This window comes from Macrotis lagotis, chromosome 4 (assembly GCF_037893015.1).
Source record: "Macrotis lagotis isolate mMagLag1 chromosome 4, bilby.v1.9.chrom.fasta, whole genome shotgun sequence".
NCBI classification, from domain to species: domain Eukaryota; kingdom Metazoa; phylum Chordata; class Mammalia; order Peramelemorphia; family Peramelidae; genus Macrotis; species Macrotis lagotis.
Window position 1 is genome coordinate 109,516,981 of NC_133661.1, and position 23,114 is coordinate 109,540,094.

At 35.7% G+C, this 23,114-nt stretch overlaps 1 protein-coding gene across 1 annotated transcript in view; it reads right to left on the bottom strand.

The window, feature by feature from the left end:
* Window positions 1–23,114, bottom strand: part of SORCS3 (sortilin related VPS10 domain containing receptor 3) — a 251,184-nt gene that overhangs the window by 78,158 nt on the left and 149,912 nt on the right. Inside the window, exons 8-10 of the mRNA XM_074231907.1 lie at window positions 21,005–21,081; window positions 19,820–19,911; window positions 7,341–7,448 (exon numbers count right to left, since the gene is read on the bottom strand). Of these exons, the coding sequence (XP_074088008.1) occupies window positions 7,341–7,448; window positions 19,820–19,911; window positions 21,005–21,081 (277 nt within the window). The remainder of the gene's footprint in view (window positions 1–7,340; window positions 7,449–19,819; window positions 19,912–21,004; window positions 21,082–23,114) is intronic.

Genomic DNA, 23,114 nt, shown 5'->3' on the forward strand with positions numbered 1-23,114 from the left:
ATCAATTTAATATAAACTTGAAAAAAGCAAGTTGTACATAATAGAAGTTTATAGCTTGCTATTCTCATAAATTATAATAATAATTACAATTTTTAAAACTGAGCTTTTGTAAAGGGCTTTACCATAAGTTAATCTCATTTTGATCCTCACAATAAATCCATGAGATAGGTGCTTTTATTATTATTTCCATTTTACAGATAAAGTAACTGAGTCAGAGAGGGGTTAAGTGAGTTATCCAAGTTCAAACAGTTATTTATCTTCCTAATTCCCAGTCCAGGGAAGTAATATTTCTTTATTGAAATATTCATATTGGTTAAGCTTTGTATATGCTTTTAAAAATATATTTTACTGGGAATAGTTCTAATTGCCTGGAAGCATTTACTCATATTAAGGCAAATTTTGTATCCCTTCTACCCCTCATTCTGTCCTGTGGGCCCAAGCAGAAAAAGTCTAAATCCTCTTGCTCCATGACACCAAAATTTGAGCAAAGCTATCATGCCCCACTCCTCCCCTGTGACTTCATCACCCTCTTTTCTAGCCTTAACAGGTTGGTTGTGAGGGTAAAAAAATATCATATTTGTATAGTGTCCAGCACCTAGCCTGAGGCATAATAAATGTTATGATCTTAAAAACCAGAAGAAAAACAAAATAAAACACATGCAAAAAACCTTCTGAATCTGATGAACACTTTATAAAAATTGTCTCTAATGTCTCTCTTTCCCTTACTCCATATTTATCAAAATATGTATGTACAATGTTAACCTGACTGTTCAGCGCTCAATGGAGGGTGTTAGGAAGGGAGGGGGGAAGGAAATTTTGTAACTTTAAAAATATATATATGTGCATATGGATGAAAATAAATGAATTTTAAAATAAACTCTAAAAATTAATATTGGAAAAAGATCCTTATAAAACCAACACTTAATGATATGTACCTAATGTATGCTTTCCACTCAAGGTATGAGAGCAAAGATCCTTCCTGACCAAGTGACAAGGCCAAAGATTCATTTATACATATGAAATACTGTCCCCTCTAGACCTCTTCTTTGGAAAATGAATCTCTATCCAAAGGGATTATACAACAAATCATCAGTCTTTTATTATAAGTAAGTTAACTGAATCTTTTAGTTCCTTTCCAACATTCCTGCATGGAGAAGGGAGAAGAGGAAAAAGGAAAGATATGCATTTTCTATTCTTCCATTATATTACTAAAGACCAACATGGCTCATACCCATCACTAACCCCTTAAGTAAAAAAAGGAATTGCCCCAAAGGAGATGTAGTGTTCTCTCATTTGTCCTGAGTTGAGTTTGTTGAACTCATTGGTCCTTTGGGTCTCCCGATTTTTCCTGTTGATTTTGTGAATCATTATTCAGCCCTCTGGGTTAAAATATCCTCCAATCTAGTAAAAGCTCTGGAATTGAGACAGAAAGCATAGCCAGCGACTCTAGATGCTGGACCTCATTGTAGATGTGATGGATGGGGTAGGGCCAATAGACCTCTTTATGATGCATAACATTCATTAATGGTGCTTCTCTGTATCCTTATTCTAGGACAAGCCTCGGGGGTGGCTAGGATGGAGCATCTGTCCATCTAAATGCAAACATTTTTAAATTTTCTAAAATAATACCATTAATAAACTGCATCAGAGAGCAGAAAGAACACACAAAGCTCAAAATGCCTTTGCCTTCCCAGGTTCCCTTATAATGATATCATGGGCCCTGTTCCACTTAATAACATTAAAATAGGTTTCAGACTAAGGTGGAAGAGACCTAGGAGCTGTGTATGAAAGTTATTACAAATCTCAGTGGGAGAAAACGGTAAACAGGCATGTTAACTCATCCCTTGGGTAAATGGTTTGAACCACAATGTGACCTCTCATTACCACCCTGCCTACAGCACCATATCTGAAACTGAAAAGAAATGATTAACATTTGAGATTAGGCTAACACAGAACTTTAACTATTGCCTGAAACTTGCCAGGGAATTCCAGGCCATGCAAGGATTAGTGTATCTATGGTATTGTTCAAAGGGATGCCCAAGAGAAACATAAAATCAGCTCAGATAAAGCTGAATACATAGCGATGCATGCCAAATTGGGTCTGTGAGATGGGAGGAAGGCTCAGATCAGCATAATCCTGATCTGCTAGGAAGTGGCATAAAACCTCAGTAATATTGACCTCAAACAACTTCACTCCAGCCTGAATATTAAAAACAACCCGAGTTAGGATGAGATAAAGCAATGTGCAAAGTGTATAACCCCCTCTGACAAGGCAATGATTCTGGGGAGGTGCATGGAGGGATAGAGTGGAGGGTTGTCAGCAGCCATACAGCCAGGAAGGAGAAAGGATCTTGTAAACTGTCCTGATATTATATTTTCTGCACTACCATATCTTGACATCTGATCTGCTGACATAACCATAGAATCTCTGGGTCTTACTAACAGTCCTGTAGTTGTACCCTTAGAGCCACATCCTGGTCTATCTACTGTGTATTTGTATACCCTCTGCATTGTCTCTTCCATTTAGAATGTGAGCTCATTGAGAAGTCATTCTATTTGTATCTCCCATGTTTAATAGAGTTCTTGGCACAGAAAGAGTTTAATAATTCTTTTCATTCATTCACTAATTCATTCATTTTACCACTCTTTGAACAGTTTCATACTATATTCGTCTCATAAGAAATCCCTTTTGGGAAGATAAATTGTGAGTTGGATAAGGAGTCAGAAAGTTTTAAGGCTATTTTGCCCTGGCAGTGTAGGATTTCTTTCTGCAACTATGAGATCACTTAACAGATGTTGGGAACAGTCATTCAAGTAGCATGGTCCATATTAGCAAAAAAAAAAACAAAACTGTGAGGTCTGAAATCTGTTGCTAAGAGATTTGGACTTTTATTAAAATTAATAAGAAATCATAGGATTCTTAATATGACCACAATGACAAGAATAATAATTGATGGCTTTCGGATGATTCAAAGTTTGCAAGATACTTTGAACAAATTATCTCATTTTGGCTTTACAGCATGGGGAAATAGGAATTTTTTTTCTTCATTATATTAATGAGAAAACCAAATCTCAGAACCTGATTCAATTGCTCAGTCACATAGTGTCAAAGGTAGGATTTAAACCCATGTGTTCTTAACCTCATGATCTGTATACTATGAATTAAATGTAATATGTGTTGAAGAGAGAAGAAAGCTACCAAAAACTCACCCATTTTAATGATAAAGCAAGGTCAATGAATCACAAAACTTCTATAAATCTAAGTTGATCCTCTTTGATAATGTCAGTAATGCCTACCTTCTTTAGACATATCCTTCATTCATTAAGAGGATCCAAGAAGTGCTTTTAAGGAGTTGGAATCATCGGGTTCGCACTCTCTCTTGACTCTATTTTGGCTTACATATCACTATCTGAATAATCTTCCTAACAGTGGCATGATCATGTAACCCCTTCACTTACAAAGTCTTAATGACTCTCCATTACCCTTTCCTTTCTTCCAAAGTTTGGCTCCAACTTAACTTTCCAGTATGATCCCCATACTATTCCACTTCATATATTCAATATTCTCAGTCAAATTGGATTATTCCTTTTTCTCTGTTCTTAATCTACTCATCTCCTATCTCCATATCTTCACTCATGATGGCCCCTGTTCTTGAAAAAGATTCATCCATTTGCTTCCATCAAAGACCATCTTAGATGACAACTCCTTTAACAATGTCCATAAGCCATCTTTATAAGACTCTCCTCTGAAATTTTAATTTGTGACACACTTACTCGTGTACAGGACACTTCTCTCATTAAACTCAAGATGTATTTTTGAAGACAAGGACAATGTCACTTGTTCCTTTATATTTCTCACCTAACAGTGAGAATTTAATAACTGTTGGATTAAAATGAAAAGACTACATTGGTCTCCTTAGATCAACTCCCCTTTTCTTTCTCTTAGGAATTATTTTGGCTTATACTACAAGAATTTGATGCTTGAGAGCATCCTCTTCTTAGGCCGAATTCCCTATAGGATCTTAGACTATAAGAGTTGACCTCTCCTTTCTCTGAACACTTAAATCTACTTTCCTGAAATCCAGTGTGTATAAATCATAGCATAATTGGCTTTTCTCTTTTTTGTTATTTTAAAAATAATCACATAATGCACACCTACTTTAGGATTGAATTCCTTATTATTGTTTTATAAGGACAATTCCTTTCACTGCCTCCTCTACTTTTCATAAAATAAGATTATTACCAAGGCAAGTCAACAATTTATTGTGTGATCTATTTTTACATTTGCCTGCATAGTCTAATTCCTCATCCAAACCAAGTCATAATGTGAGATTTGTAAAACATTTCTGGACTTCATCATGCTTCCCCACTTCTGGCTGGGATTCTTAATACTGCAGTCACAATGTTTCTTCCTTTCTTGATACCGAGACAAATGTTTCTCATCATACTTTTCTTCCCTGTCATTCAAGGATTTCCTCTGGCTAGCATGTATGGCATAGAATCCACAGTCCACTTTATCTAATCTGTTCCTTTGTGAATAAGGTATAAGGTTAGAATTGCTATGTTTTATCCATGAGTCAAGTTGAGTCAAGGCTCAATTATACCTAGAGGTCAAATTTACCTCCTTTCTTTAAAATATTTACTTCTTTTTATTATTCATCTTCATTGTAGTTATTTGGGTCAATGACTATAACTATTTTTCTTCTCTGTGGAAAACATCTCTTGTCAATTACTGGGCACTTTATCACTTTCTTTGCTTTTCTTTCATTCATAATCCATATATATTATACATCAAATATAATCCATTGCTAATAACTTTAGCAAACAATGTATTTGGTCAATTTTTTTTCTCTTTCCCTATCCTTTGCCAATATAAAGTCTTCTTTAACATATCTTAAGTCTATAGAAAAGCATCCATCATATTTATAGCTATAAAGAACCACATTGAATGTCCTCATTTTACACACAAGGAGTTATAGTGAATTTTCCCTGGACACACAATTAGCAAATAGCAGATTTGATATTCAAACCCAAATACAAAAAACAACTCATATGTCATATCTCTCTGTGGTACTTATTAACATGATACTCTGAAGCACTCCATCCCTGGACCAGAGCCAGTTATTCCAATATCTTAAGTATTATCCAAAAATTCGAATCCCATTTTTGAACACCACTTTCTCAATCATCTATCTTTCATAATTAAATTTCTCTGCTAAATCTACCTTCAAACAGTAGTGGCTGTGAAAACCCATTTTGTGCCTGCTAAGGTTTTCAGTTTCTTAGTTAAGAATTCACAATACCCAAAGAATATTCCTTACTGACATCTAATCTTGTGAGACTCTCCATTATATTCCAATTTTACACAGGACCAGCCCTCAGGAGGGAACTGCCAAACTCCCATGACTCATCTCTTCTTCCTGTGAAGAACACTTTTTAGGTACTCTCTCTCTCTCCTGAAAGGATCTTCATTACAATAATAATGAAATTATAATTCCATTTATTCTGATTATAATTCCAAATAATCCATTTTAATAATATGGAAGGAATATGAGAAGAAGTAAATTCCTCAAAGGGTCTAGATCCACCCTCTCTTCAAAGCATTATTGGTGGCATTATTTTTTCCCCTTCATTCTAGCTTTTTGGCAAGTTCTTTAAGTTGTCAACCTCTTGAAATAGATTGGCATTCCCTTCTGACTTCTTTCCTCCATTTATCTCAAAACTTATCTTCCATCCTTTCCAATAATACTTCAGACCAATAATCTGGAGAACAACAAAGTTTCTTCCAGACCTTCCACCACCCCTTATAGAAAAAAGAGAAAGAACCAACTTCTATAATCTACACACAAGTAATTTTTGCTTTGAAGGTCATTGCAACAATATCTTTGTCCTTTGCACTGGCTAAAACTGAAGTCTTCAGCTTTCAGTTATCCTTGCTAATTCTTTCTGTCAAATGCCATGATAAAATTTATTTCTGCCATGCCTAGTCTTTTCATGAGGACTTTTAGGAAAGGTATTTTATAGCAACCTTTCCCATTCTTTCAGTCTTAGTTTCATCATATATCAAGGCCTAATTGCCCAACTGTATTCGAATTAACACCCTAATGCAATTGTCCTTAATTGCTATCTATAGGAAGATTACCTGAAGAACTTCAACTTCCAGTCACTTTTTTGCTTTTCATTTTGCCTGTTCTCAATGCACATTAGTCATTGGATGTTGATACAGGATGTCCCAAAAGTCTTAATGCAATTTTAAGCTTTAGCATTTGAACCAAAAAAACCCTTAGCTGTTATGCTTCAATAGCTCAAAACTGCATAGGACACCCTGTATGTAGTCTTGCTTCTTCATAATGACACAGAAGCCTGCCACCTCACCTGAATAATTATATAATCTGGTTACCTAAAACTTATCAACTATATCAACTTTTTCCTCTACATGAACAACTTCTAAAGAATTTAAATACACAGCAAAAATACTTAACACCAAGTCATAAATGGAAAGAACTTTAGGGGTCATCTCCTCCAACTCTACTTCCCAGTCTCTATATTTTACAGATGAGGAAACTGAGAGAGTTTAAGGGATTTCCCCAAGGCTACAGAGGTAGCAAGCTACAAAACAAGGATTCTAACATGAATCCATTGATCCTCTAAATCCAATGTGCTTCCCCAAATTACACTGTATTTCACTGGAAATAATTGAGCCTGAAAAATCAGATGTTTTGAAGTCCAGAATACTTGGTTTGTTCTCAAGAAGACCTGAGTGCAAATACTGCCTCAGACATTATCTATATGACATTGGCCAAGTCATTTAATTTCTCTCAGTATATTTCCCCAATTGGGAAATAAGTAAGTCATACTCATTGGTGTCTGATATTTTCTTAGCTTTAAATTTCTTATAGTTTGATTTTTATTAGACAGAAGCATAGAAGTACAAGAGGATGGAGTAACTAACTAGACCATGTAATATAGCGAATGGAAAGTGGTTTTTAAAAATCCTTGATTTCACCTTGTTTCCTGTCATTTATTTCTCATAATAATTAATATAAGAAAAAATGCAGTTCATGTTCCTTTGTTGATCTGGAATGAGCTGAGAGTTTACCATAATGCCTGACATTTAATTCCCTCATTAATCTTCTCAAAACACTTTCCTTTGGCTCTCAATACAGCCCCATGAGGCAAACACAACAGCTGTTAGAATCCCATTTCATTATTACCCCATTTTATAGATGGGATAGAGATCTGAAAAATTCTTGATCTAAGATCACAAAGCAAACCAATGACCAGAGTAAAGTTAAAACTTGGGTTTTCTGGGTTTCTACTGCACCACCAGCAGTACTCACGTCATTATCTGTGTCTCCAAACCTGGATCCACCAGAGACCCATCCACGAAGAGTGGAGCCGAAGTAAAACCATACTTGTCCCAGGAGCTCCCCTCATCGAAACTCACCCTGGGTTGGAAACAAACACATGGAGGAGACAACTGAAAATCATGCCATGTGGTTCTGTCATCATTTCACAGATTATTAAATTCTTTCTACATCCTTGCTCTGGCAGTATGGATTATCAGCAGGCATTAATCTTTTCCATCTACCCATATTATTGCAAAATTTGATCAAAAATGTACTTCCTGGCTCAGGCAAGGGCTATGTCTGAGTGGTGAAAGCAATGAAACATATTAAAATTCGAATGGAGAACCAGAGAAGGTGGCTGGTGGACAAAGTATCATTTCCCAAGCAGACTGAAAACAGAGGTACAATTTACACTAGTATCAATTCAACCTTCTATGTTTCTGACACAGATAAATTGAGTAGTGCAGAATGTATGCTATAGGAAGGGGGTATGTGTCTTTCAGATGAAACCTTAAAAAAAGCAATTCCAATTTGTTCAGAATGGATGTTAAGGAGGCACACAGTCTTATGCTGGCATGACTTCTTTGTTGTACTTTGGAGAATAAGTAATGTTTATTAATATAAAGGGGAGGGAGATGGTCAATTGTAAGTTTAAAGAGTCCTGTTTCTAAGCTTCCTTTTCTTTTTTCACAGTTGTGTGCCTTTAGCCCTGTTTAACTGTAGCAGTTACTAGACCTTTTCAGGAGACCTATAGCAAGCTATAAATGCATTCCCCAAATCTGATTCACTCTATCATTGGTATCCTACATATGGGAGTCTCCCACCTCAATTTTATTCTATGTGCTCAAACTGTTCACTTGCCTTTATCTTTTTCATCAAGATCTACCTTATTCCTTTTTCAGAAATCACATAAAAATAATACTGAGCTATTCATTTTCTAGAGCAGCCAGCATACTACAGAGAGCATTCCTGTATGGTGAACGTGCTGAGGACTGTGTCTGAAAATGGAGAGCAAACAGCCTTCCATAAAAGTTTATTTGTTCCTAAATTATCTGCTTCTGTCTTGATTTCTAAAGAATTGGTCATTTCAGTTCTTTCCATAATAGGTACCTGTACTGTGAGGGTTGGGAAGTAATCCCAGCAAACCGAGTGAGACAAGGGAAATTTGATTCTTTTTCTGGGCAAATGTGTTTCTCATTTTAGAAAGGAACAATAAGTCCCAGTCTTATAGAATGCTGTCTTTTCTTCCATTTCTAGTACTTGATTACAACTCCTTGAATGATCATTAAAAAAGAATGATAGGAAGAGAGATCTTTGTTTCAATTAATACCATAGCCAACAGCTAGCTATCTACATCCATAAGGATTTGCCAGGTAGCATTAGCTTCTTCACATTCCAAGATAAAAATGCTGTGTTTGAAAGGGAAAAATATTAAAAGTCACTCTCCTAGAAAGGGACTACCTCAGACAAAAATATCCCTCTCTTCCAAACCTTTCTCTCGATCCTTTCTCAGGGCAAAATTTAGGTTTCACATTTAAAAAGCACATTTACAAATGCATCAGACCACGAAGAGGAAGCAACAATTGACCTCTGATGGAAGAAGCTTCTAAAGTAAAGCCATCCATGAAGAAAATTCTGGGGAAAAAATTCACTTGAAAATTAAGTTCCCAAGGTTGTGTCGGGGGCATCCTTATGATTCAATGGATAGAATGCTTACCCTGGAGCCAGAAAGGCTCATTTTCATATGTTCAAATATAGCCTCAGATACTTAAGAACTATGTGACCCCAGGCAAGTCATTTAACCCTGTTTGCCTTGGTTTCTTCATCTGTAAAATGAGCTATGGAAGGCAAATCCCTCCAGTAATATTAACAAGAATACTCCAAAGGGGATTACAAAGAGTTGAAGATAATAAATAAATAAATAATCGAACAACAACATTCTAAGTCTCTGAATCATCATAATTTGACACTATTGAGTGAATACAGATTCTATAATACTTGTTATTAAAATTCTGATGAGCAGTATTTATCAGTTCTTCATTTTCAAAACAAAACATATTGAATGGTATCACACAGGGCTCCATTTTAGGAGCTGCTCTATTCAAAATTTCTGTTAACCTGAATGAAAGAATTGAAAATATGTACATCAAATCTATAAGCAAAACTTGGTGAAATGTATTTGCCAATACTCTAAGGACAGAAATGAAATTCAAAATGACCTCACTGGATTGACAAGCTACTCAGTGAATGAGATGAGGATGAAATCTAATAAGGTGCTCCACCTACTGATAAAATAAAATAAAGCTACTAAGAATACAAACATAGGAAAATGGATTAGTCATTAATGTAAACCAAAAGACAGATTAGGTTCAAGTTAACAATAAGCCAGAAATGATGATGATGATGATGATGATGAAGATGATGATGATGATGAGGACGATGATGATGTTTGTCCTTCATTCTCGAAGAAGATCATTACATCCAAGGAGGTGATGCCATGACAAGCACATGAATTAGACTTGAGTGAGGAAATACTGTGCTAAGTCACCATTCTCACTTTTTCCTCCAGAGTCATCTAGATCCAGTATTCAGATATGGATCAGGGTGACTGGAGATGACCCTGGATGTGGAGCAATCAGGGTTAAGTGACTAAGTATCTGAGGCTCGATTCCAACTCCCATCCTTCTGACTCCAAGGTGAGGTCTCTATACACTGGACTACTTAGCTCTCCCCTCCCCCAAAGAGTCAGAAATGGCGTTAATGTGAAAAGATTAAATAATTAAGTCACTATGATATTGGGGAAGAGCTACAGAGCTATTCTTCTATTATAATAATCTGAATTAAAGAAGTGGATCTACTTTTAAGGAATATGGAAAACTGATAATGATGACAAAAGAGAGGGGAAATGCTCAAACTAGAAAGAATTATTTTAATTTGGATCATTTGTACTGAAAAAGGGTAAGCTATAGAGTGAATTAATTAAGATCTTTAAGCATAAGATGAGGATGCTAAGTAGTTGTTCTTACTATCTGTGGAAGATCAACCAAGAGAAAATGGATTTTAATTAAAGCAAAAGAGGCTGTAGTTGAACATAATGAAGGGTATAACTGTCAAGATGAAAGATTAAAGATGAATGGAACCTAGATGGGTGATTGAGAGAGGCTGTAATGTGTTCACCCTTCAAATACATCAATAGACAACTGTGTCTTGAATAGTTTAGATGATCATTGACCTGAGGGCATGGAGCTAGAGAATGTTATCTCTTGAAATCCCTTGTAGCTCCAATATTCCATCATTTTGTGTTTAATGCTGAAAAAATAAAACCTTTCAAAAGGGTATTGACAAAATAAAAAGCAATTTAGATGGAGGACACCAGCAAAGGAAAACAGAAACCATAAACTATGAGGAAAGGTCAAATGAGCTGGTAATCTTTAGCCTGGAGGATAGAAGATGATTTTTGTATTCCAGTAGCTGAATGCAGAACTAGGGTAAATAGACAGAATTTATAAGCATGCAAATTTCAGTACAAAATTGCTCTTAAAATCAGACCAGTCAGTTTGAATTAGTAGTGACTTCTCTATTATTATAAATATTCAAATAAAAGTAGGTCAGATTTGCCAGGGATGTTATTGGAAGGATTCCTGAACTGGGTAAAAAGTTGGTCTAAATGATATCTAAGGTCCTATACTACTGTAAGATTCTGTGGTTCTACAGCATTGCACTTTTTTTTACCAAAATAAAGCAAACAGAATGAAAATCGTAACACTTCAAAACAACTCTTTGAAACATTAAATAAAATGATACCTTGTATTTCTACTAGAGAAAGTTGCCTTCAAGAATTTATCCTGGTTTAAGACAATGGGTGAAATCTGTCATACAGGTTTCCTCTTGAATGGAAGTGTGGAACTGGCATTAAGATATATAGAACTTTCCCTTATAAATTCAGACCTCAACAGTAGGCATTTGGGGCATAATTATTTCTATACTAATGCCACCTCTATCAAAACTCTAATACCTATGGCCATTTTTGGATAAACACAGACACATGAAGGGTCAGGAGATATTTTCATCTCTACCTCCACGAATATTTTTTGAAAAAGGACACTGACAGCTCATCATGGCTAAACAAACAATCCCTGATCCTCCTGTCGATTAGAAATACTGTCTGCAGTCATTCTTCATCAGAGTGTAGCAGCGCTCCATGGAGTTACATTGTATTTTTCACAGTAATGCTTTTAAAATACAAAGGTACAACTTGATGGAAGCTTGCTTGCTTGCAACTGCACTTAGGTTCCAATATCTATTTATCTAAATGCAGGTATTCACTGAGTTGTGGATCTACTCTTTGGATCCATGTATATCTATCTACCTAGCCTTTCAATTCATGGGAAAGAATATGCCTTATTAGCCTAGCTCAAGCGTCTTCAGCTTTTCAATTATAGACTGCTATTTTCTTCTGAAGGCAACTTATTATTATCTAAATCTGAGAACTGCTACAATTCAAATAGGTGTGTAGAGCTGGAATAAAGGGTGGTGTTTTTTCTCTTACATGCACACATATGGGTATTACAACTAAAAAAATAACCAAAGCAAGGAGGAACAATGAGCAAATTAATTAATCTCTCTTTACATAACATATCATTAACCAGAGGGGTTAACTCCATTAAAAGTCATTGTGTTCACATTCCATAAGTCTAAGAAGGTATTTTATACTACATAGGCAAATTTAACCAAAATTTTAATGGAAAGGTTTGTCATAATTTATAGCAAGATTTAAATGCACTAGATAGATTTTTAAATTTAAAAGTATTTAATTTGTTTTCTTCTGCTATACCTTTTTTTTACGCTCAACTGTTAATTCTATAATTTCTGTACATGAGAAACAATAGTGGTATAGGATCTCTTCCCTGGTTTGGAGAATTTAGGTCAACTACATTATCAACATATTTTGAAAGGGAACAGGAAGGCAATTCAGATGCCAAATAATCTCTGATTTGAGCTAGGCAATCCAGAAAGCCATTTTGATTGTCATAAGATCTTTAAAAGCAAACAAAATCATAAACTTTATGAATGAGAATATTCTTTTTGGTCATAGACAATCTTATGGATCCCTTTTCTCAGAATAATATTTTTAAATCCCCAAAATAAAATAGATAGGATTACAAAGTGTCAATGGGAGGAGAACTGACTTCTTATCTTTGGGTGGTTGAAGCCATACAAAGTAGGCTAGAGGGGCTGCTAGATGGCACAGTGGATAAAGCACCTGGGTTCAAATCCTGTCTCAAACACTTAATAATTACCTAGCTGTGTGGCCTTGGGCAAGCCACTTAACCCCATTTGCCTTGCAAAAACCTAAGAACAAAAACAAAAACAAAAACAAAAAAACAACCAAAGTAGGCTAGAGATAGGAGAGTAAGGACACAAACAGAAGCTTAATTAATTTCAAATTGAGGAAAATATTGCTTGCAAATAAAAACTAACATCCTAAAAAGGAGGGTTTATCTTGCTCATGGAAAATCAGAATTCATCTACATAAATCACAAGTGGGTTGGACCATAATATAATCATTTTTAGGTCTTTAGTTACTGTTCCTAGGGCAGATTCAGGCATGGTGTTCCTGGGTCTTGTGGAAACAGTAATTATCTCAAGTCTTGGGGGATATGATTACTCTGTGGGGTATAGTATCAGAGTTCTGTGATGAGAGCAGGAGTGTGGTATCTCTCAGTTAACAGGAAAAGGGATTGCAAACATGTCAAAAGTTGCAACAGATGTTGGATCTCAGGTCCTTAGGAAAGAGAATCACCTCAATGAACTTGCTAAGGAATACACTTTTTTGTTGATTATTCAGATCACAAAGGATCACCATGCCAAACTCAGGGCACAGCTTGCCTAATGGGCCTTAGTTCTGTGAAACAGGGTGTTTCCAAAACATTTTGATAAAAGGGAACAAGTTATTATTGAAATATACTTATCAAAATATTTTTTAAAGAGTTCAAATTCCTCAAATTAAGAAACCCTGAATTAGAGGTTTGGAAAATGCTGCTTTTATGATTCTGAAAATGAGAAGAACTAGTTGCCATTTGGACAGTTCAAATTAAAACTAATAGCCCTTATGGCCTTGTAGGGCCACAAGTGATTCAAGTTTCATCTAACTATTCAAGGATAAGGACATTAATTTGCAAATGGACAGGGTTTTTTGGTCATAGACAAGTTTATGGACCTCTTTTCTCAGAGTAATATTTTTAAATGCACAAAATAATATAGATGTGGATATAACCCATGATTGTTATGTACAAATGCTTAAATATATAGCCCAGAATGGAAACCTTATTTTTCCCCTTAAAAAAACAGCTTCACTTGGGATATTAGATTTAGAGCTAGAAGAGACCTTAAAGGTCAGCTAGACTACTACTTTCGGTTTACATATGAGCAAAGTAATGCCCAGAGAGATTAAGTAATTTACCCAAGGTTACACAGGTTGTACATGGGAGACCTGGGATGTGAATTTGTATCCCACAGCTATAAGTTTATCCTTCTTTCAACTGTACCACACAGATTCCCAAAAGATAACACCACTCCAAATGTCCTCCACTTAATGTGCTGTTTACTCAACAGAGAAATATAGAACTAACTTTGACACTTTCCCCTGAGAAGAGACACCTTCATTTTTCTTCAACTCATTGACCTTTCTGTACTAAAGATACAAAATCAACCAAGCAGATTTGTGCTCTATCTCCCAACAGAGAGAAGAGGCAGGTGTGTTTGAAGGTAAAGTTAAGTTTATGGTAAATGTCTTTCCCCCCTTGCCCCCTTCTCTCCATCATCCAGTCCCTAAAGCCTTCAAGTGGGAACTATTTCCATCCCAATCCTAAATACCTAGTTTTTCTGCTCTGTTTCCATTCCTATCCTACATAAGCTTAAGTCCTTATAGATAAGTGATTCAAAACATGGAAGCCCTGAAACCACCTCTGTCTGTAACTACTAACTGGCTTTTCTAAGAACAAAAGCAGTCAGGACGTGCACACATCTGAAGAAGGCACTAGTTCTTAGCAATAACAGCAGCAGGAAATTAAGAGATTTCCACCTTTTCTACACAGTAAAGTAAAAAACCTAGTTTTTTGGGGAGCCTTTACAGCTTAAAACTCCAGACTCCATTCTATCTAGTCCACTATTTGATTATCTTCTTTGGAAATTGTACAAAGCTGGGGGCGGGGGTCTTCTAAATAATAAGTTGAGATTAGTGTGAGCAGTACAGGTGTCCTTCTAACACACACACACACACACACACACACACACACACACACACACACACACACAGCTTCACATAGAGGGAATGTCTTTCCAGATTGATTAATACTTAAGAAAGTGTCCAAAAGCAATATTTTATTTATTTGTTTACTTATTTGGAAATGTGAAGGATTACTAAGGCAATCCAGAAAGCCATTTTGATTGTCATAAGATTGCAGATTTAAAATTGGAAGGAATTTCAGAAGTCATCTAGTCACTGCACAGATGGGGAAGCTGAGATGAAGGGAAATTATGACTTCCCCAACTATCACAATGATTATAAGCCTCAGAGCTAGGATCTGAATTCAGAATTGGTGCTCTTTCAACCACACCACCCTGCCTTCACTTCTCCTGCTCCAAAATCTCTAATGCCATCTTATATTTTTTATGTCTTAAGATCAATTCCTTAGTATTTGTGATATATAAGGTCCTCTGAAAATTGGTCATTTGGAAATGTAGAGTACTGAATGTCTACCTTTAACTCCTGCTATTTCCTTTTATGCAAAGCTCATCATTCTCTGCACACACACACACACACACACACACACACACACACACACACATGATCTATTCAATCTAATCTCTGTGGAGGATAGATCAGAGAAGGCAAAGGGAGTCTCTGCTCCTTCACTCACATTGTTCTTTCTGTCCAGAAAACCTGGTCCACCCATCTTGATTTATGCAATCTTCCCCATCTTTCTAGGAGTATTTAATCTATGCAGCCTTCCCTGTTCATTCCAGCCAGAAGTGGTAGCAACTTAAATTAGCACTCATGGGCTACAGACATTTTATCTTGTACTCAGTGAACCTGTCTTATGTCTTTATTTAAAGTGAAAGAGTCTAGAGGGAATAAGTTTTATACTTCCATGTATTCCCTATAACATCAAATATAGAGCAAGTGAAATTGAAAGACATTCTTTAGAGAGACTTCCTTTTTCATCAACTCTGTATTCTGGTAATCTCAGCTCACGGGAGATTTGCATTCCCTAAAGGTCAGGGGTGTTTAAATGTCAGATTGAACTGGTTATAAATAACCATGGCTCAAAGAACTACAAGTATCTATCTCATTAATTTTCCCACACACCCTCCCTGTGAAGTCAGCTACTGTTGCTAATGATTATCTCACTTTGCAGATGGTCAAGCTGAGAGAGTTAGTGACTCCCAAGACAGGCAAGTAGGTTGAAGACCTGAGGTTTTAGAATTCCTTCTTCCTTCCCTTCCCCATAAGAAGATAGTGTTTCCTGAGATATCTAGCCAAACTTCCCAAAATCTTTTTATTACTGTTATTTAATACAGGGTCCTTAAAAGGTTGGAAAGTCTCTTGGTCTGTCTGTGCAACAAATTGGCATTCATGGTGTCTTTCAAGACTTGCCTCAAGGCCCACTTTTCTCAAGGTTTCCCTAATTAACCCTACCTTTTGCCTGCTACAGACCTAACTTTGTGTTTCTAGAGCTGGTGGGAAAGACTGTAGTGGCCATCTAGACCAACACACACCTAGAAAAGAATGGTCTCTAAAGACTAGATAAATGGTCTTTCAGATGACACTTGATGACCTCTACTATGGTCGATCTATTCCAATTTTGGATCATTCTAATTGTTAGTAATTTTTTTTGTTATATCAAGCTCAAATTTCTTCTGTGCAATCATTACCTAACACTTCTGGTTCTGAGCTTTGGGGTCAACCCAAACCAGTCTAATCATTTTGCCTCAAATTTGAAGACAGATTTCAATACCTAAAGTCTTTTCTTCCCAAGATTAAATATCTCTGTTCATTCAACCAATCTTCATATGCCAGGGTTTAATACCCTTCCCTGACCTGATTACTCTCCTCTAAGCATGCTATACTTTATCCATATTGTTCCTAACATGTGGCACTTGAATAGAATACAAGTAGTGTGGTAAGGGCAGAGTACAAGACTTTTAACTTCTTCTTTCTGGAGGTTATAGCCAAAGTCAAAGTATAAATTTAGAAGGCATTCATGGCACAATCCTTAGGCAATACTGAAACAACAGGACTCACTACATGATTATTAAGAATAATCAGTTTAAATAAGAAGCTATCATGCCAGTTGGATGAATTTCTACCCTAAATCTGTTCTTTTCCTCCACTCCAATTCAACTGAGGTCTTTTCATATAATTTGCCCTGGATATTTTCCATGGTTGCAAAATGTCCTAGTTATGGTTCTGGCTATAACCCTCCTAGTGCAATCTAAAATCATATCAGTTTCCTTGACACATTGTTAATTCAGATTGAGTTTGTAGTCCATTAAAAAAAAACCATGAAACTTTTTTTAGGACAAACAGTACTTCCCATCTATACATTCCTATATTGCTCTTTTGAAATGATTTTTTTGAACTCAAGAGTAATAGTATATTTATTATCATTTTATTTCATCTTACTAATAAAATAAAACCAAATGATCTAGCCTATCAAGGTCTCTTAAAATCCTTATTCTATCATCCAATGAATTGGCTGTTTTACCCAGTTTCATACATTTTCATATTTTACAAACTTCCCACATATATCTTTAACCCAGGTGACAAACAAAACCATTAGATAACAATTGCATTGAAATGACTAGGTGACAGAGTGAAGAGAGAGCTGGTCCTGAAGTTAGGAAGACATGAATTCAAATGTAGCCTCAGACCCTTAATTCCCATGTGACTCTAGGCAAGTCACTTGTTTGCCTGTTTTTCTCAAGTGTAAAATGGGGAGAATCACAGAACCTACTTTGAAGGGTTATTGTTTAGTCTATCTTGTACCATTACTCCTCCCACATAATAAATACTTAACAATGCTTATTTCATTCCATCTTTCCTCCTTCTCCCCACAATATAGCTAAGTGGACACTCCACGGCACACATCCACTGCACTGACATCAAACCACTGATGATTACTTTCTGGAGTCCAACAATTCAACCAATTCTGAGTCCATCTAATTGTGCTATCACTGGACACTGCCCTCCCTCTTCCCCCTCTTAGAGAATAGAGTAGAAACTTTATCAGATACTTTATGATAAATCTAAGTCAAATTATATCTTCAACCTTAACCTTACTAGTCAAATAACTGCAAGACATTAAGGTATAAAACCATCACAAACAAATATAGAAAAGAAGAAATATTAAATACATCCTTTACTGGCCACCAGGAAAAAAAAAAGAGCCTTTAAAAAAAAGAATTAAAACTGAGCCTAAATTATAAAAACACAAAGAGTTTGTAGATCAAAAACAAATAGAAACAATAGATTTTCATCAGTTAAAATGACAACAAGATAACATCGAAAGGTAATAGAACACCACTAAAGTGATCCTTAGGGGACTATAAAATTATATAGGCAGATAGATATACATATATAATACACACACATATATATTCACATATATAAGAACTCACATTTATATATGCAAATATATGTAATATACACATATAAAAACTTTCATTAACAAAAAATGGACAAATCAATGAATTGGGCATGAAGCTTTTAAAAAACCTAGAAAAATGATAAATGTAAAACCTTCAATTAAACATCAAAGTAGAAATTCTGAAAAATGAAAGATCATTTATTTGAGAAATAAAACTGGAATCTGTTACAAAAATAAAGCTATGCTATGCCTTTGTGGTTCTTCTTTTCTAGAATTTCTCAAATAAAATATTCTAGAATTTTACTAATTTTACCATCAAGCTTATTGGCCTATAATTTGTAAACTTCATTTTCTTCCCTTTTTTTGATGGGGTGGGGAGGAATCAGGGCAATACTTTTCTAATTCTGCAGCCTCTATCTTATTGTTCATGATGGTTCAAAGATCCATGATAATGGGTATCACCTAATCCTAGGATAGAGTTCACTTGAATGAAGGTAATAGAAACTCCTCTTAGGATGCTAAGTGTTCTCATGTTGTCACTTATTATTTTAGAGTGTAGCATGTTAACATTTGAAACACTAACTTTTATTGTATAATTGCTTCCTGTAATCTAGTATAATCTCCCCATATGATCTAAAATCTCCCCAAGGGTAGGTATAGAATGTTTTATTCATTCTATCTCTCCCCTCCACAACCCCAACCACTAATGCCTAAGCACAGTAGATATTATGTAAATTATGATAAATTCATTTGTTCCTTGCTCCCAATTCCATCCAGATGTCCCTATTGACTTTTACCTATGGATTCAAATCTGTCAACAATCTGGGACCAATTTTTACTCTGGACCAAGAATATATTAAAAAAGTATCCCTCTTGGGGTGGCTAGGTGTTATAGTGGATAGAGCACCGGCCCTGGAGTCAGGAGTACCTGAGTTCAAGTCTGGTCTCAGACACTTAGTAATTACCTAGCTGTGTGGCCCTGGGCAAGCCACTTATCCCCATTTGCCTTGCAAACCCCCCCCCCCCAAAGTATCCCTCTCAGAAGGTGATTGATTTAATTATCAGACTTCTTTCTTGCTTCTTGGATTCTAACCCTATTACTCAGAAACTTTTGCATAGATTCTTACCCTTTTTGATTCCTATTTTCCCTCTGATGATTATCTCCAACTTATGCTGTATATATATTTTGTTTATACCTAGTTATTTGTATCTTGTCTCTTCCATTAGGCTCTGCACTCAATGAGAATGGGGACTGTTTAGTTTACTTTTTATTCCCCCAGTCTGCCTGTCTAACACAAAGCAGTTTGCTAAATAAATAGTTGTTGATTTGACATAATTTATGTCTCAGATTCTCTAGCTTGAGTGAAATTTTGAATTCAGTCTCCTGATCTTAAAATCTTAATCCCTGTTGCTGAGACTCCTGAATTCTGGACTTTGTCTAACTGATATGACACATAATATTCATGTGTTTCTCTCAGAATTCTCTGTCTGCTCTTTGCTTTTTTGTCACTTGATTTAAAATACCTGCTAACCTCATCAACATCAATAAAGACTACTTATTTTGGTCTATCTTGTACCATTACTCCTTAAGCCTTGTAGTGACAAAAGCTTATTAGAAGAAAAAGCCATTTCTCTACATGAATTGTTGGAATTATTCACATACTGGACCAAGGATGGCATCTGCTTTGTAGGAAGTGGAGCCACATGTGAAGTGGTATCCTAGAATCCACCTCTGAACACATACATGAAATGACATTGAACTGCCCAATTCAATTCTATCAGATAACCATTTCCATTGGGGTATTGATATGTCCTTACCACAAATGTCTGATGGGCATAGATGTGTGTTTCATGGCTACAAGAGCTCCTCCCCAGTCCAAAAACCAAATGTTATATTCTTCATCAAAGATCTGAAAACATAAATCAGGTAAGGAAGGAAGGGAGAAGGGTGAGAAGAATAAGAATGATTCAGTCAATGCAAGCGTTCAAAGATTTACTCAGAAGTTCATTTGACTTTAAAGAGGCTTATCAGGCATTTGAAGATTCAACCTAGGCTTCTTATACAGCTTTATTCCTCCAGTCAGTATACATTTCTTCTGTCTAATCTATTCTGATAATTATTATGTTCTTTATGCAAAACTTAGCTATTCTCTGTCTTTCATTTGCCAACAATTTTCTGACACTTGTGTCCTATTTCCCTAGCCTCATCATAACATCATTTACTTCTTTTTTGTTTTATTTTTGTTTTATTTTGTTTTTTTAAGGCTATGGGGTTAAGTGACTTGCCCAAGGTCATACAGTTATTATTAAGTGGCTGAGGCCACATTTGAACTCAGGTCCTCCTGATTCCAGGGCCAGTGCTCTATCCACTGTGCCACTTAGCTGCCCTACATCATTTATTTCTTAAGGACAAAGATCGCATCTCTGAATTCTTCATAGCACCTAGAACAGGCCATGCATTAATCAAATATTCATTAAAATATTGTTGAAAATGCTTTCTACCCCATGCCAAAATATAACTGATCTAAAAAAAGAATTACGTGTCTATTGTCTAATATCACCCATCATTGGAAAAACACATATTTATCTATAATTCATGGCTCTTTGGGAAAATTATTCAACTGGTCTAAAATCACTCTAAGGCTATGTTTATACAACATCAGAATAACCATTGGATTATAGAAAGTTAAATCTAAAGATAAAGTTAAAAAACTAAATAAAACCTTAGAATTTTCATTTATTAAAGTAATTTCTCTAAGGTTCCAAGAGCTGGATAGGGTAGATCTGAACTAGAACCCATGTTTTCTGACACACTTTCAGTCATATACAGCACACTAATGCCTATAATCAGTTTCCCTGGTTTTATGCTGAATAAATCAAAGGAACTAAATTTTGGGTATTGTGTTGTCCACACCTAAGATTCCATAGCAATTTGAGAACCTATAGTCAATGGTTGTAACTACAAATAGATACAAGCATGCTTCCTTCTGTCCCCCAAGTTACCTGTCTCCAGGTATTACCCCCATCAGAAGAGATAAACATGCCAACTTCTGTGTATGAAAGTTCTGTGCCGACATTACCTGAAATAGAAGAAAATCATTTGAGAAGTATTAGGCAGCTTTGAGAGTAAACTGATTTGTAGAGAGCGATTTGCAGAATGACTTTTGTTTGGTTTTGATTTTTTTTGGCCCAGAACCACATTCCATGACAGGAAGGAAACTCAACATGGGAAGGAAAAATGGTCTCCAATAAAAAAATAAAGTAAGGAAAATATCACATTTTTCCATAACTTGAAGATTCTAAGTAGTAAATAGAGATATTATTCATCTTTACCTCTTTTGAATCATGGAATTATGGAATCTTGAGTTGGACAGCCTGTAAATATTGGGTATAAGCATCTTCTTCCTAATTAGTAGTATTCTAGCCTCTGCTAATATATGTCTTGCAACAAGGACTTCACAATTTAATAAAGCAATTCGTTCCACTATGGGACAGAATCTTCAGAACAACTTGAGGATTTACATCAAAATCAGAATAAAATGGAAGGCTCTAGTCTTTCTGATTATCATAAGGTATGTTCACTTCTTTTGTTTTTTTCCAATTACACTTCAACATTGATTATTTTGGTAAGATTTTTGAGTTCTACATTTTTCTTCCTTCCTTCCCCCTCCATCCCTATGGCAGCAAGTAATCTAAAATAAATTATATGGGTAAATTCACTTTCCAACCAAAAACTCATTTTCCTTAGCCACTAAGCAGGTATATGTGTCTAAAATGCCTTTGCACTTCAGCTCACTGGCCCTAATTCTTCCTTGTGGGGCCAAGAGAAAAAGACAAATAACACCTTATAGAATCACACAGAATCAATCTACTTGCTCCTCTAGTTGAGATTCCCTCTTCTCTTCCCTCACAGCCTTTTCTCTTCTTTTTCTTTTTTAAGCTAAATATTTGTTTTAAAATACATTTTTAATCAGATCTGTATTTTTTATTACTGTAGGGAGTTCTCAGCAATCAGTTTCCTCTGCCATTGCATATCATCACTTGGTTTATCAATGATAATCTTGGATAATTACCTGGACACTAAGAGGTAAAATGACTTGCCCAGGGTCACAGAACCAGTATGTAGAATGTGAGGAGGAGGCTACAGTCCAGGTCTTCCTGACTCTAAGACCAGGTCTCAATCATATGCACCACTCTGACTCTTAGACATCTGTAGTTCCTTTAATTCAACAAGCAATTGCTTCAGTTGTTCCTTGCATGGCATAATTTTGGGTTCTTTCAATATCCTATTTTTCATTTCCTGAATAATATTCAGACTGTTGACTTCCTTTTAAAATACGGCATTCAGAACTCAACATAATGATCCAGATGTGTCCCAACTGGGATACAATGAAGTTGGAAATTTTGCTTCATTCTCTTAGTGTCTTAAGTTCCATTAGATTTTGAAGGAGCATGAACCCACCAATAGCTTTCATTTCCCTTAAGTCTCAGCATGCATATGCTAACTCTTAAAAGGTCCATTAAAACTCTGCTTTATTTTTGTTCCTTACATAGCATCAAGACTGAGAAAAATCATCTATGGGATAGTATTTGATCACCCAATCAGAAGCTGCTTGGGTCATTAATTTGAGAGAAGACTGAAAATATCCCCCTTGCTGCTCATTCCTCATAACCTTTCTTATACTCCATTACCTTCCACCATTTTACTTATGGGAGGTTGGTGTTCTTCACTACCACACTTTTCCCCCAGTGGGGAAAAGGACCAACTCTGTGCAGATCAATTTTGATATGAAGACCCCAGATGTGAGACAATTCAACCTGGGTTTGAATTCCAGGACTACCTTGATGAAATAATTTAGCTTTTTCCATCCATAAAACAGATAGTCTTCATATTTTTAACACAGAATTATTAAATCAAATAATATAGAGTATATGGGTCATCTTTAACTATAATTTGCATCCTTTTCAGCATAGTACGAAAGAGTGTTTATGGGATGAATGAAATTATCCTAGTTCCTTAGACCAACTACACCGTTGAACTGAGGTCACTGAATATATGTATATGGGGAAGGGAAAAATAAAAAAAGCATCTACATATGTGAAAATGTATTGT